Source organism: Dipodomys merriami, unplaced genomic scaffold (assembly GCF_024711535.1).
Source record: "Dipodomys merriami isolate MVZ:Mamm:240054 unplaced genomic scaffold, mDipMer1.0.p SCAF_1, whole genome shotgun sequence".
NCBI classification, from domain to species: domain Eukaryota; kingdom Metazoa; phylum Chordata; class Mammalia; order Rodentia; family Heteromyidae; genus Dipodomys; species Dipodomys merriami.
In genome coordinates this window covers 83,783,084-83,800,500 of record NW_027202270.1, presented here as the reverse complement: position 1 = coordinate 83,800,500, position 17,417 = coordinate 83,783,084, and the positions used below count along the sequence as shown (strand labels likewise).

General features: G+C 40.2%; 1 protein-coding gene across 3 annotated transcripts in view; it reads left to right on the top strand.

Moving 5' to 3' along the window:
* Positions 1–17,417, top strand: part of Ccdc93 (coiled-coil domain containing 93) — a 78,210-nt gene that overhangs the window by 12,917 nt on the left and 47,876 nt on the right. For all 3 annotated transcript variants that reach the window (XM_070024444.1, XM_070024434.1, XM_070024454.1), the window contains exons 4-7: positions 2,113–2,224; positions 6,305–6,403; positions 7,873–7,929; positions 16,779–16,879. In XM_070024444.1, the coding sequence (XP_069880545.1) occupies positions 2,113–2,224; positions 6,305–6,403; positions 7,873–7,929; positions 16,779–16,879 (369 nt within the window). The remainder of the gene's footprint in view (positions 1–2,112; positions 2,225–6,304; positions 6,404–7,872; positions 7,930–16,778; positions 16,880–17,417) is intronic.

Below are 17,417 nucleotides of genomic sequence, written 5' to 3'. Positions count from 1 at the left end.
CTACATCAAAAACAGTGAACGTATGGGTTATACTGTGGGGGAGGGACATACAAAGCAACATAGAAATCATCTTATAAATATGATAGAAACAATTGCATGAAAGGGGAAAAAAAAAAACAAAAAAACATTTGAATGCTTATCTTGGGGTTCATTCCCCTAACATCAACTTATCTGACGTTTTCTGCTTGACTCAGACATATACTAGTTATTGCAAATAAGGGAAACCATGGGACCTATGTTTCTTTGGGCCTGGCTTCACTTAATATAATTTTTTCCAAATCTTTCCTAACAAATGGGGCAATCCTATTCTTTCTGATGGAGGCATAGAATTCCATTGTGTATATATACATTTTCTTGATCCATTCATCTACTGAGGGGCATCTGGGTTGGTTCCATATCTTAACTATGGTAAATAAGGCTGCAATGTGGTCTTGTTTGTGATCATTTGGGTAAATGCCCAAATTATTTAACCTTCATAACACTCTTTGAAAAGGTAGGATGTAGGAGGTAGGAGTCATTCATCATTTTATGAGGTTAGTATTAGACCAGGTGACTTGCCTGCCAGAAGCCCTAGAGTGGGTGTGGGAGCCTGGATTCAGATCCAGGTTTAACTCATTCCCTTTCAAATGGTTTTCAGTGAAAGGAAAAGTGCACTGAGCACTTAACAACTAGGGAGTTGGCTGGATGTAGTGGCCTAGTACTCAGGAGGCTGATACAAGAGAATTGTAAGTTTGATGCCAGCCTATGCTAAATATCTAAAAAAAAAAAAAAAAAAAAGTAAAGTCTGACTAAGCACCCTAATGATATACTAAAATCTTAGGCTAGGAAACCTGCTTGGTGACCTCTGCCATTGTCCTTTTTCCTAATGTTTTAGGAAGTTGGAGAATCCATGATGAGATCCAGGGAAAAGCCAAATGGGGACTAGTGTACCTTTGTAAGAAGCCTTCCTGACTCTGTCCCCATAACCCTATACACACACCCTGCCAGTGTTTCCTTCCATGTTCTCCCAGCAGTATTATGCTTTTTTTTTTTTTTCCAGGGCTGAGGACCGAACCCAGGGCCTTGCGCGTGCCAGGCGGGCGCCCTTCCGCTGGGCTAAACCCCCAGTCCCCCAGCAGTATTATGCCTCGTAGCTCCCATGTGCTACTGAGACTTCCCGGTGTTTTCAGGGAGGCAAGTTTAAAAGGGCTATAACCCCTGAGGTACACCATCTATCTCTTTCCCAAATCATGCCTTTTGAGACCTGTTTGAGTAGGCTGGCTCTGAGAAGTGGCAAGGAGAACCGTGTCTAAAGGCAAGGGCTTGTACTGGATGGTGCTGAGGGTCTCAGCCTCTGGATTTTAAGCTACTGAATGGTGGATAATCTGTGACCCTATGCAAACAGATATGTAGCCACTGGAGGGAGCTCTCACCCCGCTGAATAGAAATATAACTGAGGCAAGGCTGTATTGACTACATACCAGTAATGCATGAAGGGAAAAGACCTCACTCACTGAGACTAAAAGCAGCATTAGTGTTCATAAAAAAAACAATAAAAATTCTGAGCATAGTGACACACCTCTGAAATTCTTGATAAGTAGGAGGCAAGAGCATCATGACTTCAAACCCACCAGGCAAAGTCAGTGAGATTCTGTCCTTTGGTGCGGGGTGGGGGGAGGATCGGGTGGGGGAAGGGAAGGAGTATGGGAAAGGATGGGAAGGGGAAACAACGAGGAGGCAACAATGCTTGATAAGAAATGTACTCGTTATCTTGTCCGAGTATTTGTAACTCCTCTGTATGGTATTATCACAATAAAAAAAAAAGTGGCTGAGAACATACCCTAAGTAGCAGAGTGCTTCCTTAGTAAGCACAAGTTCTGGCTTTAGTCCCCAGTCCTGGGGCAAGAAAAAAAAAGTGTTTTAACATCAAAAAAGTAGAAAGAATAAAACCTTAGAATTAAAAGATTTATAACATTTGTGTACATCCCTTAATTGTGCTGCTTTTTCTCACTTTGCAGTCAGTCAGGGGAATGTTCTGACATTGGTATGGTTCTAGGCTGCTGTCCAGGCTTGAACAATGTCTTCAGGCCATTCAGGGTGTTCTCATCTGCACTGTTTGTTTTTCTTGTTCAGAGCTCTGTCTGAAAAGATTGTCTCTGTCCTTCCGAAGATGAAGTGCCCACACCAGCTAGAGCCCCACCAGATCCAGGGCATGGACTTCATCCACATATTTCCTGTTGTACAGGTGAGGTCTTCTATATGCTTTCTGGCCTGCAAACTACAGCTCTTGAAACAGATCTGGCTTTGAGGCCAACTGACCTAGATCCTCGATCTAGCGGGTATGGTTTGGGTTTGATGCAGCAGGACCTGTCATCATTCTCAAAAGCCCTCTGGCACTCCTTATTCTCTTTCGTACTATCTTCTCTCTTGTTATTTTTTTTCCAGTTTTATGGAACAGCATTACATATATTTATTTATTTATATTTGTTTGTTTTTGATGCTGTCCTGGAGCTTGAACTCAGGGCTGTGGCTTTGTTCCTGAGGCTTCTTTTTGCTCAAGGCTAGGATTCTACAACTACAGCCACAGTACCACTTCTGGTTTTTTCTGAGTAATTTATTGGAGATAAGAGTCTCACTGACTTTCCCACTCAGTCTGGCTTCAAACTGTGATCTTTTCAGATCTCATCCTCCTGAACCACCAGCGCCTGGCTATATTTTTATAGAAAGTGTAAAAACAGTTTTATAGTGTATTTATAATAAGATGGATGAGAAAGTAATGTTTGTTTCAGGGTATGGAACACATAACTGAATAAATAAACTCACCAAAACCAGCAAATCAAAACCCAAACACACACACCCATACATATACAAATAATGAATGGATCTAGACATAATTCTAATTTAGTGGTAATATGCCTGTAGATAGTACTTTACGTCTGATCTTAGCAGTGTTCAAAGCATCTATTATATAATTCCTGTCTTACCTTTGAGGAAGGTGAGATTAGGAACTCTGATAAAGGGCAGATAACTAGAGACTAGACAACTAAAGATCTCCACCTAACCTCTATAGCTCAGGTGTTGTGCCTTTCCTATTCTACCACTCTTAAGCTGCTAAGAAAGAAGCTGTACAACCTTTGCCTGAAAAATCTTCTAGTCCACATTAAGACTATGGATGTAGGAAGTAATAGCATTGACCCTAGACTTCTATGTTCCTATTGCACCTCTGCTACTTTCTAGCTGTGGGACCGTGGGAACTGGCTTAACTTCTCATTTGTTAAATATAGAGAATAATAGTGCCTACTTGATGGGATGAGAAGTAAGTTAACATATGTCTTTGTAAATCCTCTAAAAGTACCAAATACTGGCTTTTGTTAGTATCTTTTTACTAAGTCTAGTGGATTGAAATGCCATCGATTTTGTAAATTTATAACTAAAGTTAATAAATTTGAGGCTGAGAGTTTAACTCAGAATTTGACTATGTGTTCATTGGACTTCTGGGAGACATGGAGATGGTACCTGATGCTCTTTGTGAAAAAGGGAATTTAGGACCAGATGTTGATTACAGAAATCTCCAAGAGTCATATTATGAAGCTGTTACCTTTCCCCTAAAGCCTGGATATGTAAGCATTGGATCTTACTCTAGCCCATGCTGTAGTAATGGGGCAGCCAGTCTATTCCAGATATCAGAAGATGTGTGAGAAATGATCTTTCTTTCCATTCAGCTTGGACATTTTGAGGTTCTATTGGTGTTTCATGCTGTGAGTGCTGTACTAAAGACACTCCTGTCCGGACAGGAAAGCCTGGGTTAGTGATTACTACCTCGCTTAATTCATGGGCCTATAAAATTTGGGGTTGGGACTTGTAGTTTGCCAGGTAAGAACATTTTTAAAGGTAACTACTATGTTGCTTTCTCTATTATTTCCTAAGAGAAAGGCCATTTGATGCCTGATCTCAAGAGAACAATACTTCAAATTGCATACATTTAGCATTTTGAAAAACTTACACCTGTCTGAAGGTTTTTCCTGTTTTCTAGGCACTAGTGAAAGGTTAGTCAGAGACCAGTTAAGTATTTGGGAACTGTTAACCTAGTTATCTGACATTTGGCAAAGCTATAGTATACTCTGAAAGTCAGCTGAGAAGAAAATAGGTCTAACCTCCAAGGCACTGGCAGTCTAGGATACATCTCTTTGTTCCATCTGGATATGAATCCTGTGAAGCACATACTTACCTTGTGTTAGGGGAGCTCTGGTATAGCCTGCCTGTCCAGGAGGTCCCCTCCCTCATTCTGGGAACTCCAAAACAGAGCTGTGCGGATCCTGGGACTCCACAGGCCATCTCTTCCTCACCTGACCACACTCTTCAGGGTCCAGATGAGGAATAACAATTTCCTTGTTATATTCAATAAGTATATCTGATTTGTGGAGGCAGAAACAGACATGAAGAATCAGAAATTGGGTCTCAACCTGGACAAAAGCAGAACTAAATTGAGTTGAGCACTGAGGCAGCTACCTTGTTTGTCCTAAGCATGGTCCTGGGTGAAAGTGAGGGGAGCTGCAGTGGTTGTGAATATTGTCTCATTTGCCACCTCCACTTGTGATTTAAGTTGGTACCCAAGGTCATTGTTTGGAGGCAGGATACTATAGATTAGTAAAATTAGATGGAAGATATTAACCAGAAAAGAGCATTTTTATAGGATTACACTCTGTGGTACATAGGGTACATGGTGCATAGTTACCTTCAGCCACCCTAGCCTGGACAACTGCTTCCAAAACATGTCTTTTACTTCAGCTACTGTCTTCTGAACAAGGCCCTTTGTTCCAGCATCTTGCATGGGCCTGTGTCTATTTGCCTAGGCAGTTAGACCTCACCAGTGGTGCTATCTATGCTTTCAGAAAAAACCACAACTACTGCCCCCAAACTGCTTTGCAGATGTAGCTGCTCTGTTGTAGAGACAGTGGCAACCCTGACAAATGGCTTCCTCCTCCATTATGGCGAAGGAAATGAATTAAAAGCAAAACTGTCCACGGCTCTTTCTGCACTCACACCTCACCCTCAGCACCTGAATCTCTGATGAAGTGTGTGTGTGTGTGTGTGTGTGTGTGTGTGTGTGTGTGTGTGTGTGTGTGTGTGTGTGTGTGTGTGTGTGTGTGTGTGTGTGTGTGTGTGTGTGTGTGTGTGTGTGTGTGTGTGTGTGTGTGTGTGTGTGTGTGTGTGTGTGTGTGTGTGTGTGTCCTGGGATTTTAAGTTACTTCCAGTTGTCAGCCCAGTGGCTTCCTCCTCCATTATGGCTTTCAGTAATGAAGGAAATGAATTAAAAGCAAAACAAGCAAAACTGTCAAAGGCTCTTTCTGCACTCAAGACCTCACCCTCAGCACCTGAATCTCTGATGAAGAGAGAGAGAGAGAGAGAGAGAGAGAGAGAGAGCGAGAGAGAGAGTGTGTGTGTGTGTGTGTGTGTGTTACCTGGGATTTTAAGTTGGGTAAAGGAAGTTACTTCCAGTTGTCAGCCCAGTGAAGCTGGGAAACATTTATTAACACCCATTTGTCCCACAGTCTGTTGTGGAAACACCTCCAAGTGTTGACTCCTAGCTTTACACCTTTGCAGCTACAGATCAGTGAGCAAATATATAGTCTCTCTCTGCCTTGGGTTCTGTTACACTTGACCACTGAATCTTCCTTGAAAATGTCATGAGGTATAAGAGAAAATGTTGGTCTAACCCAGTGGGCTCTTGACTTAGTACATACTGTTCTCTAATCTGAATATCAGGATTTTTTCATCTGTTGCAGGAACAGATGTACTTGGTATTCTCCATGGGGAATTCCTGTCTGTGGTACAAGCAGCACAGGAAATAGAGAGGTTTACAGTAAGATTAGTCACTTGCCCCAGTAGCTTGTATGATATTGTATCAGCCTTGTGCTTCAGGTGCTTTCAAACCATGCTAGTATTATGATTCCTTTCACTCCTGTAGTAGCTACTACTCCTGTAGTAGCTCAGAGAAATGTCAAGAAATATATCTTCCTTTGATAGAGAGGCAAACTGACATCTGATGATGTGAGGTACAGCTTTAAAGCACCTATACAGCTACTTAGCACTGGTCCCAATGTGTCTTGGAATTTCTGATGCCTAGCCAGTTGTTTTTCCTTTAGGGTAGCAGGTAATAGCATGTGCTGATGGGATTTGCTTGTTTGTTTTGTTCTACTCTTTTCTTCTTTTCATCTAGTTAGTTCAAACATGCCAATCTGAGCTCACAAAGTATGTTGTCTTTGAGTAGCCTTCAACACAATGCAAGTTCTTTCCTCTCATCTTTCTTTACTTTCTCTCCCAGTGGCTGGTGAAACGAGCTATAGAAACAAAAGAAGAGATGGGTGACTATATCCGCTCCTACTCTATAGCCCAGTTCCAGAAAACCTACAGTCTTCCAGAGGTCAGTATTGTGCCCTTCATTCTTGTTCATCAAGAACAGCATTAGTGCATACTCAGAGACACTTAGGAAGGGGCAGTGTAGCTCAGGCTCCAGGCATCTCTGCCCTGCCTTGGATTCACCCCAGCATTGAAGAGGGTCCTTGTGGCTTGTTAGAACAGTGCTTTTTTTTTTTTTTTCTTAATAAGGTTTTTTATTGTGAAAATACCATACAGAGGGGTTACAATTACATGAGCAAGGTAATAAGTACATTTCTTATCAAGCATTGGTGTCTCCTCCTTTGTTTTTTAATTGGAAAGGTGATGTACAGAGGGGTTACATTTACATAAGTCAGATCATGAGACATTTCCTTTTTTTTTTGGGAGGGGGGGTCCGGTCGTGGGGCCTGAACTCTGGGCCTGGGTGCTGTCCCTCAAGGCTAGAACTCTACCACTTGAGCCACAGCACCACTTCCGGCTTTTTTTTTCTGCTTATGTGGTGCTGAGGAATCGAACCCAGGGCCTCATGCATGCAAGGCAAGCGCTCTACCACTGAGCCACCTTCCCAGCCCCAAGACATTTGCTTTTGAACATTGTCATTCCCTCATTTTCTTCCAGTTTTTTTCTCCGAACCCTCATCTCCCCCCCCACCCCAAGTTGTATAGTTCATTTCCAACATAGTGTCTAGTGAGTATCACTGGTAAAATAATTCATCCTCTGTCCCATCATTTTAGAACAGCTCTTTAAATGCCACTGAGTGTGAAGCACTACAGTTTTATCATCTTTCTCTAAATTTTGGCATTTGATCCAGAACTTCTATCAAATTACAAAGCCTATTTTTGTATAAAGTTCTTGGAGTAACCACTTATGAGGGATATTACTAACAATTTTTAACAATTACAGTAATAGCTAAGCACTGTCAAATTCTTACTATATGCCAATTGTAGCACATTATATGCCCTCTGTTCTTTGCCTGATCTCAGATAGGTATTGGAGATGGAGAATCTGAAGCTTCAAAAGTGGTTAAGAATAGTTGTCTTAAGCACTATTCTCCATGACTTTTTTTCTCTTACTGGTGGCTGGGATCTATTGAAGCCATCTGGACTAGTCACAGTCTTTTGCTGTGGGGAAAATACTCTAATTTTTTAGAAATATCAGGCAAAGTAGTTATGGGAAGTCTTTTGTAAGGTATTCTGAATGATTCAGTTTTGTTTTTTGTCGTGGATCTTGAACTCGGGGTCTGGGCACTGTCTCTGAGTGAGCTCTTTTGCTCAAGGCTAGTGCTCTACCACTTTGGGTCACAGTGCCACTTCCAATTTTTTTGAGTAGTTAATTGGAAATAAAAGTCTCATGGAGACTTTTCTGCCCTAGGCTTACTTCAAACTGTGATCCTCAGTTCTCAGCCTCCTGAGTAGCTAGAATTATAGTCACCGGTGCCCAGCTTCACTTATTCTTTACCTGGAATTTTCTTAATTCCTGTGTTTTGTCTTCCAGGATGATGACTTCAAAAGGAGAAAAGACAAGGCCATCAAGACAGTTGTTGACCTCTCTGTAAGCACCCTTGCCTGTGTTTTTCTGTCTCAACACTGCAAAGGCTTCAGACAGCCTTCATTTAAATCGCATGTCACCTGTGATTGCTTGGTGACTAGGGATTGCCTAGATGTTGGTCTCCCAATAGGTGTGTGAGGTAGAATCTGCCACCATCAGCATCTGTGTTCTTAGCCTAGTTATGGGACTAAGGGAAAAAATATCCAAATGTTTGTTGGTCCCAGAGCAGAAGTGACTTGCATAACTCTAGAGAGCGGAAGATAAACTGGAGATGGTGAATTGAATTTACTGTACCACCTTTATCCCTTTGATAGCTTTGGTGGGGCAGAGTAGCTTCTGAGCTTTGAGGGAAAGCTCAGATATGATTACTGGGAGTTTACACATGTATCTACTTCTCCAGCATGGAGAGTGGTGGAGCAGAAGAGAGCTTTGGTCCTGTTCAAAACACTCAAAACCAGGTGATCCTTGTCAATGGTACTTCTGGTCCCTGAAGCCTTATGAAACTCAAGGGAATAAAGCCTCAGTGCCTGGCTGTACAGTTCCCTCTTCCAAAAGTAGCATATACTGTTACTTGTGTCTTGTTCACTTTGTCTAAATCATGTCATACCTACCATTCTACTCATTGTTATGTGTAAGATTTAGCTATGTTTATATAGGTAGCTATAATTAATTTTATAATTGATCATCTAGTAAAGCCAGATAGCTTAAGTTCCAGGTGTTGTTTTTATGCAGATAACTTGGGTTGTATTGTATAATTTTCAAGATTGAGGTTGTCTGGTTTATGTGGCTTTATTGTGTCCTTCTTTAAAACAAGGTTGTAAACTACTACATCTTGAGAGTAAATTTGTAGTTTCCCAAAGTGATTTCTCTGAAAAGAACATCAGTCATTTGATAATGAAAGATAGATGTGCACATGTAAAACAAAAAAAAGGCTATCAGTTTGTAATTGTAATTTGTGTCTTTTACTTAATTCCATTTTGAAATGGGTGGGATTGAACACCTTTAAGATAGGGGTACTTGAAATTAAGTATTGTCTTCTGATTTAGTGGCAGTATTAAATAGTACAGAGAAATAATTCTATGACACTGGGCTAGGTTTGTGTGTGTATGTGTGTGCATGTGTGCGTGCGTGCACGCGCACGCACGCTCAAGCACACTGGATGTACATGCTAGTCCTAAGGCTTGAACTTAGGGCCTGGGTGCTGTCCCTGAGCTTCTTTGGCTCAAGGCTAGTGCTCTACCACTTCGAGCCACAGCTCCACTTCTGTTTTTCTGGTGATTAATTGGAGATAAGAGTCTCATGGACTCTCCTGCCCAGGCTGAGTAGTTAGGATTACAGATGTGAGCCACCAGAGCCTGGTTACCAGAGTGGTTTTCTTTCTTGGCTGTGAGCTAGATGTTCAATTTAGACCACCCTAAAAGTTGTCTTCTGCTCTCCTCTTCTCTGCTCTTCTCTGCTCTCCTCTCCTCTCCTTCCCTCTCTGCTCTCTCTGTCTCTCTCTCTGTCTCTCTCTGTCTCTCTGTCTCTGTCTCTGTCTCTCTGTCTCTGTCTCTCTCTGTCTCTCTCTCTTTCTCTCTGTCTCTCTGTCTCTGTCTCTGTCTCTGTCTCTCTCTCTCTCTCTCTCTCTCTCTCTCTCTCTCTCTCTCTCTCTCTCTCTCTCTCTCTCTCTCTCTCTCTCATGCTTTTACCAGTGCTTAAACTCAGGACCTTGTACTTTCACTCAGCTTATATCTAGTGATCTATCACTTGATCTATGCCTCCAATTTGGCATTTTTGCTGTTTAATTGAAATTGGAGTCTCATGGACTTCTTTGCCCAGTCTGGCTTCAAACTGCAATCTTCCTGATTTCAGCCTCCTGAGTAGCTAGGATTACTAGTGTACAATATCAGAGTGTGACTGTAAGTTCCTTTTTTTTTTTTTAAGTTAATGGAAGCTCTGGTAAAGCAGAACATCTGATGGAAAGTGTGGCACAGCAAATCTCCTTGGCTCATGGCAGCTAGAAGGCAGAAGGGGGGAGGGGAAGAAGGGATGGGAAAAAGGGGGGGAAACATAACCTTCAGTGACATGACCCTGGTGACCTTCTTCCTCCAATTAGGCCCCACTTCCTATAGTTCTACCCCCTCCAGTACCCCATTAAGATAGGAATCCATTAAAGGACTAATATTATGAAGAGAGCAGAGCTCTCAGCATTCAGATCTACCTCTGAACATTGCTGCATTGGGGACCATTGGGGACATTTCAGATCCCAAAGATAACATAAAACATTCTAATGTGTTCTGTGTATTTTTAAGTTGACTTAGAATCATAATTTAAATATAATTGTAATTTTTTTCTTGCTAATATAGAATCTTTGGTATTCTATTAAAGATTCCACCTAATATTTTTATGAAGGATAGTACCTGTTTTAAGTGACATTGCATTTTTGAAAGTAGGAAAACCAGGTAATAACTTTACTTCTGAGGCCAGGACCTGGGAAATTTTGTTTTCCCTATAAAACCTAGGCTATTCGGATTTTATACTTAGTGTATATTTAACTTATTCAGATACTGTAACCCAAGCTAAGCTTTTTTTTTTTTTTTTAGTGCTTAATTGAATATTATCACATGTAAATCTCAGCAAGTCCTGGGAAGTAGAAAATTATACATTATTTGGCTATATAACTCAGAATTTTTAAAGAGATCAATATTGCTGTCAATCACCTTCTCAGTGAAATGACCTTGAATGTCCATAACCTTGGACTAGCTCAGGCCTTTAGAATCAGACAGGTAATTTCTTTTTCTCATTTATAATGAAGTTGGCTTTTGTTGTTGTTGTTTTTGAGTCTGTTTTTTCTCCAAGTCTACTTCTGGTTGGAAATAACATTTAAGGAGGTAATGATAATGACTAGTAAGTAGTTCCTAAACATTGATCTGATTTTATCTAGAACCTCTCTTGATTCTTGAAACAGAGAGTACCTCCTTACAAATGAAAAAACTAAGATCCAGATAGATCACATAGGTGTGCAAAGTCACAGCAGAAGTGATGGATTCAATACTTAGTGTAATCACTGTGCTAGGAGAACCTAGGTAAAAGGCAGTTTTCAGATATAAGAAAATAACAGCAAAATTTGTATTATGTAGTTGATAAGTGAACTTTATCTTCTGTTATTTGGCAATGCATTTTCATAGCAACACATTTTACCATTTATGGTAAGGAATTTTTATGGGTTGGCTTGTGAGGTTTTACTTTTTCCTTTCTTATCTACTGAAAACACATGTGAGAAGCTGCCTTCTTAGGCTCTTAGCTATGTGCCATTACCTTGGGCACTTGTGACTTCTTCCAGCACTTTCTTAGCTGGCTTGAGAGTCCCAAAAGTTTGCAAAATACTCTGAGCCTGTAGTGTTTATTCCTGGTCTATTTTTTGTGACCCAGTAAAACAAAATTGGATAGCATACAGTTTGTTATCATTCCTTCAAGGAAAATCATTACCTTTGTTAAGAGGAGGAAACCTGTCTTAGGTGGCAGGTATGGCTTGCAAGGCTTAGGTTTTATGCTTCCAGATATTTCTGAGTTTTGCCTTTCAGGCATCTTTCAGCGTTTCTTGTCTGTTTTTTAATTGCTGAATCTAGAATTCTAAATTTTAATTGGGAAGTGAAAATTAAGTAATAAAATAAGTTCAGCCATACAAGTGCCTACTTTTTAGACCTCCTTCTTGCCTTTTATAAAATATGTATGGCTGGCATGTGCTTTGAGCTGAGTGACTTTTATATGCTTGGCACCTAGTCAGACATTTACCTCATCAGTACAGACTTACATATTATTCCACTTTATACATCAGAAAAATGAAGCTCAGAAAAGTTGATACTAGTTAAAAGACAGAGATCAGGTAGTTGTGGTTAGCCTGAGCAAAAGTTTGCAAGACTGCATCTCAACCAATGGTGAGATGTGATACTCATCTCAGCTATGGGCGAGCACAATGGTTGAGCATGGTGGAGCAACATGTTATCACAGATAAATGAGGAAGCACAAATAGGAGGATCATAGTCCAGGCTAATCTAGACAAAAAACAAGACCCTACCCAAAAAACTAACCAATGAAAAAAGGGCGAGCAACATGACTCAAGTGGTAGTGCATTTACCTAGGAAGCTTTGAGGCCTTGAGTTCAGTCCCAGTACTGGGGGGAAAAACATAAAAAAGGATGATAATTTGTCTGTGTAGCTACAGTGCTAGAAAAGACAGGCAGGTTTTTTGTTTTACATCTGAATCCCCCCAACAATTTCTGTTGCTTTTCTACTTTCCCCAGTTTCTGCCACACATTTTTAGCACCTATTTTGGCATTATGTCAGGTGTTATTCATCTCTTGCAGCATTTCTTATGACTTTTCCCATTTGTAGATGTGAGAGTCAATGCCACGTGAGAACCCACTTCCTTCTCTTCTGAGTCGGCAGTCCCCATATCCATCAATTTCATCTCACTTCCCATACACCATAACTTTAGACAAAGGAGCTACTGTCCAGAGTAAAAGAAGACAAGGAAGTAGTCCTAAGGATCATGGGAAGGCTCTGCCATAAAGTGATGTATTCAGCAGTACATAAGGAATCGGGTCACATCTCTGAAGGGCAGGAGGATCTTGCTGTTACCAACCTGCCCTGGTGTAAATACAGTTAAAAGGATGGCATTTTGAGGGGTATGCAAAATAGACACTTTCAAAATGGCTAAATATATGCTGATTTGGGATGTGTTTAAAGTAGTTGGATGTCTGTACATCTGAGTTTTGATGTAAAAATCACTACAAAGCATTAAACAACCCAGGGGCTAAGACACAGAAGCTGTCTTGATCTTATTTATACAACACACCTTAGTCTTACTGCAAAATTAAACTATTTGAGATGGGATATATGCTAGATTTCAAAGGTAGGAGGTCGACTCACACACCAAGCCCTGTTTAGGGAAAAAAAAAATAGACCAAGAACAAGATATAGGGCTATCTCTGGAGAAAATAGTACACAAATAATGCCATCTATCTATCCCTCAGATTTCTATTGCTCTAATCTCAAGCCCTCCTTTGGCTGTTGTTATGAGAGCAGCTTAGTTATTGTTTGTTTGTTTTTTCTTGTGAGATCTTTCAGGACACTGCTCACCTCTTGGTGGAGGAGGCAGATTGATTTTAAGAATCCTAGGCTGAGGGATGTCAGAGTTGGATAAAACATAAGAATGAGCAGTTATGGTATGGAAGCAACTCTGGGAAATGTTACTTCCTGCTAAGATGGGTATGGTCAGATCCACTGAGCCTTTGATATAGAAGGCCAGATTGGTAGTGACTGCTTCATGCCTGCTCTGTTATTTCAATACAGAAGTTGTCTACTGTCATTGTAATGGCAGCCATCAGTGATTTGCTGCAGATGCTGCCTAGGTACTGTGCTGTTCTACTTTTCTGCCCCAACATTTAGAATGTGGGCTCAAAAGGTATTATTCTGACAGGTGACTTAACTGGCAACTAGACCTGTGAATACAGATCTTTTCTCATGATGTAGGAGTTCTCTGCTTTACAAAGGGGTCACCTTAATTTTTTTAATGCCATTCAAATGTCCATTATCATCTGCCATGGAAAATACCAGAATCTAATGAGGGATGATCAGAATTAAGGTATAAAACATGTTGGAGTACTTCTGAGTCCAAGTTCTAGTGTTATCCTCTGCTTATTATTTATTTCCTTACTGCGCACTTAACTGTATGCAGGTTGTTGGTACTCTACACTGTCTACCTGAGTTTAATATAGACAGAAAATAAGGATAGCTGTCCTCAAAAGGTGTGAGGATCAAATGGGCAGTGTATATATAGCAATCTGTGCCTATCTGGCATAAATCTATCATTAAAAATGAAAGCTGCTACTGTTCATGGAAAAAGACTGAGTCTTTTATACCTTTATTTTTTTTTATAAAAAGAGGGTAGTCCTGTGTAAAGCATGGCATATTTTTATTTTAATTTCTAGCTTTAGACTGATAGAATGATTTACCAAGTCATACATTCATAGGATTATGATAAAACACAAAGACTGAGAGACCAAGAGTGTCATTCAAGTTCTGTTTATCCTTACTTTATATATAAGGAAACTGAGACCCCCATAGAGGGAAACTCATCGAGCTTGTTAGTGGCAGAGATGGAAGAGGGCATCAGTACTCCTGATTTCTTTTTTTTTAATGGGTGGCATAACAGTAGTTCTTTATATTGGGCCTGGAAACCTGGGACATTAGCCCTTCAATGCTTATGCAGACCATTATAATGATGCATGTGGCAATACAGTTTATACAGTAAGCCTTCTGATATATCTTGAAGAAATGACTGGTGGTGGTGAAATGCCCAGAGAGGGACCCCCAAAGACCAGTGGAGACTGAATTGACGCAAAAGCAGAAGAGTCATTTATTGCAAGCTCAAGCCTGGACCTCCACGCACACAGTCGCAGCTGGTTATGCAGAAAGGCCATGACCTCTGTTTTTTCACAGCTTTTATAATACACTGTGAGCAAGCTTGGGAATTTTATTTAGGCCTACACGTGATTGGTTGACACTTGATACTATAGACATAGCACTTTGTTGGTGCTACCTGGCGGGTCACGCTTTGGGTTTGAAATGCAAGGGGTCTTTGTTCTGTTTATCTTAGGTTCTTTCCAGCTATTCCCATTTCCTTGGTGATTGCTTGACTTATATTGTGGTTATCAGAGAGCTCCAGGCTTTTCTGAAACTCAAGAACTACCTTAAGATTAGAGTCACTCTGGCTCTTCCGTGGCTAAAAGGTCTGTGAGGAGCAAGTTAGTGTAATGGAAAAGCTTTGAGGTTAGAAACAAAGGTATCTGTAACCTGATATTATCTTTTATCTCTTTTTGTTGTTTTTTTGTGACTCAAAATTCTACTTTTATTATTTATATGGTTTTATTGTAAAAATACTGTACAGAGGGGTTACAGTTACATGAGTAAATTAATGAGGACATTTTCTATTGAGCCTGGTTACCTCCTCCTTTGTTTTTCCCCTACCATCCCTTCCCTCCCCACCTCCCCAACTCTTCCCTAACCACTCCCCCACCTCGTCCCCCAGAAATTGTAAAGTTGGTTTTCAACATAGTGTCTTGTACATCTCATTGTTACAATGGGTCACCCTATATTCTTATTTAAGCATTTTGTTATTTCCCTTCCCCTCCCCAAATTATAAAAATGTATATACAAGATGCAGGGCACCGGAATCAAATCCAGTGAAAACAGGGGTTATACCAAGGGGGAAGAACATACAAAAGAAACAAAAAAAAATCACATAGTACATTATAAGTACATTAAAAACAATAGCAAGCAAAAAGAAAAAAAAAACACTTTTACTGGGGTTTGATCTCAGGGCATTGTGCTTGCTAGGAAAATGCTGTACCATCTGGCACACCCCAAGCCCTTTTGTGCTTTACTTACTTTTCCAAATAGGCCTGGACCACAATTTATCTTACCTTTGCCTCTAGCCTAGCTGGGATAACTGGTGTATCTAACCACACTGGATTTGTCTGTTGAGACAGTTTCACTAACTTTTTGTCTGGGCTAGCCTTGAACTATTATCCTCCTGATTACAAACATGAGCCCCTGCAACCAGCCCTTAATCTAATACTGTCTTAGACCTAATACTATTATTTCATTTTGTTTCCATAGCAGTGAAATGAAAATAATAGCATTTGTCCTACCTCTTCATAATGACTAGAAAGTGCAAAAGGTAAAATGTATACATGAGTATAAACTTTAAAGTGTAAAGTATATATAAAAGTTAACATTGTCAATGTATGACAAAGGAAAGGTTGCTTTTACCTCTTCGTTTCAGTGTATTGTTGTTTGGGAGCCAGTCCTTTTATAGAAGAAGCCAATTTCCTGTCTTGGGTCATTGACTCTTTCAGTGGTAACCAAGGAAGATAGCAGTTAAGCTCAATTATATAGCACTGTTACAATAGCAGAGCTCAGTGGAAATTAAATTATACACAGTAACTGCGTCATGCAGTTTTATTATATTTTTCACTTCATATGAATCTCTTTTATGTTATTTATAGCTTCCAATTTATGTAGAAATCATGAGCAAACTAGGGAGCAATTGGTGAGAACAGCCTCCAGCATCATCCCAGGCTACATTCCATTCTCTTTTCCACAAAATTATCGACATTATATAATGTATGTCACAGATTGAAACTTTTCATGATAGAAAATAAAATAATTATAGAAAAAAAGAATAATAGAAAATATAAGTTTACCAGAATTATCAGTGGGGAAAATTTGAGGCTTTTTACAAGAGTATATCCATTTGCTCTTTGTAAAACTTTGTAATTTTAAATAAACAAATAACAAAAAGCTGATGTACTTCTGGACATTTTCATGGGCCCATTACTTACATTTGTCTTGGTAGGAAGTGCTGTGTTTCCATCTGTAAACAATATAGCAGGGCTCCCAATGAACACCAGCAGTATTTGTTGGGTGGGATGGGTTGTCCATATGTTTATGTACTTTATTTTTGTTAGTGACCACAAATGAAGAACAAAGGAACCTCTTTTGTTATTGACCTTTGCTTTTCCATGGTAAAACCTTTCCTGTTTCTCAGACAACAAGGTGTATAGGTATAAGCAAATTATCTCAATTAATAATAGTCAAGTCATGTGTCTCACCTGAGTTTTCATCAACCTTGCCTCTGTGTCTTAATCCCTGAAGGCAGCCACCCGAGTCCCCCATAGACTTGCAGCAAAGTAAGGACTCCTTAGGCCTTGATGGGAAAGACCTTCTCCCCCTAACTGCTTGAAGACACCCAGCAGATAGTTCAGGAGAGCTCTTCACATCCTGTAACTTGCTTTTTTATCCACTTAGGATGTTTACAAGCCTCGTCGGAAATATAAACGCCAGCAGGGAGCAGAGGAGCTACTTGATGAAGAATCTCGAATCCACGCTACACTTTTGGAATATGGCAGGTAATGAATGGGTCTTAGGGTCTACTTTATAAAACCATTTAAAAGAACAGCTAATTTAAATTGCATCATTTAGTTCAGTGGGGTTGGCTTCTATCTGATTAAGTTTTCTATTTTCAGGCAGACTTTTCAGCTTCAGGGACTTTTCTCTCTGGTATTGCCCATTTCAATGGGTAGTCTTTGCAGTTCTTCCCTGGAGGTGTATGTAACTTGCACCAGGCTCTGCCGTGCTTAGGAAACTAGGGGGTTTGGAGCATTTGCAGAGGCTACCCAATGTGCCCTTCATGACCTGCTGTTATTAAGATCTTTAGTAAACAGAAGAAATGGAAACATTTTCACCTGTTTAATACTAAGTTTTTTGTTGGTTTGCTTTTATTTTTGTTTTTGTTTTGGGCTTGAATTCAGGGTCTGAGCACTATCCCTGAGTCTCTCTGTGCTCAATGCTAGCACTCTACCACTTGAGCCACAGCACCACTTCCGGCTTTTTCTGTTTATGTGGTACTAAGGAATCAAACCCAGGGCTTCATACATGCTAGGCAAG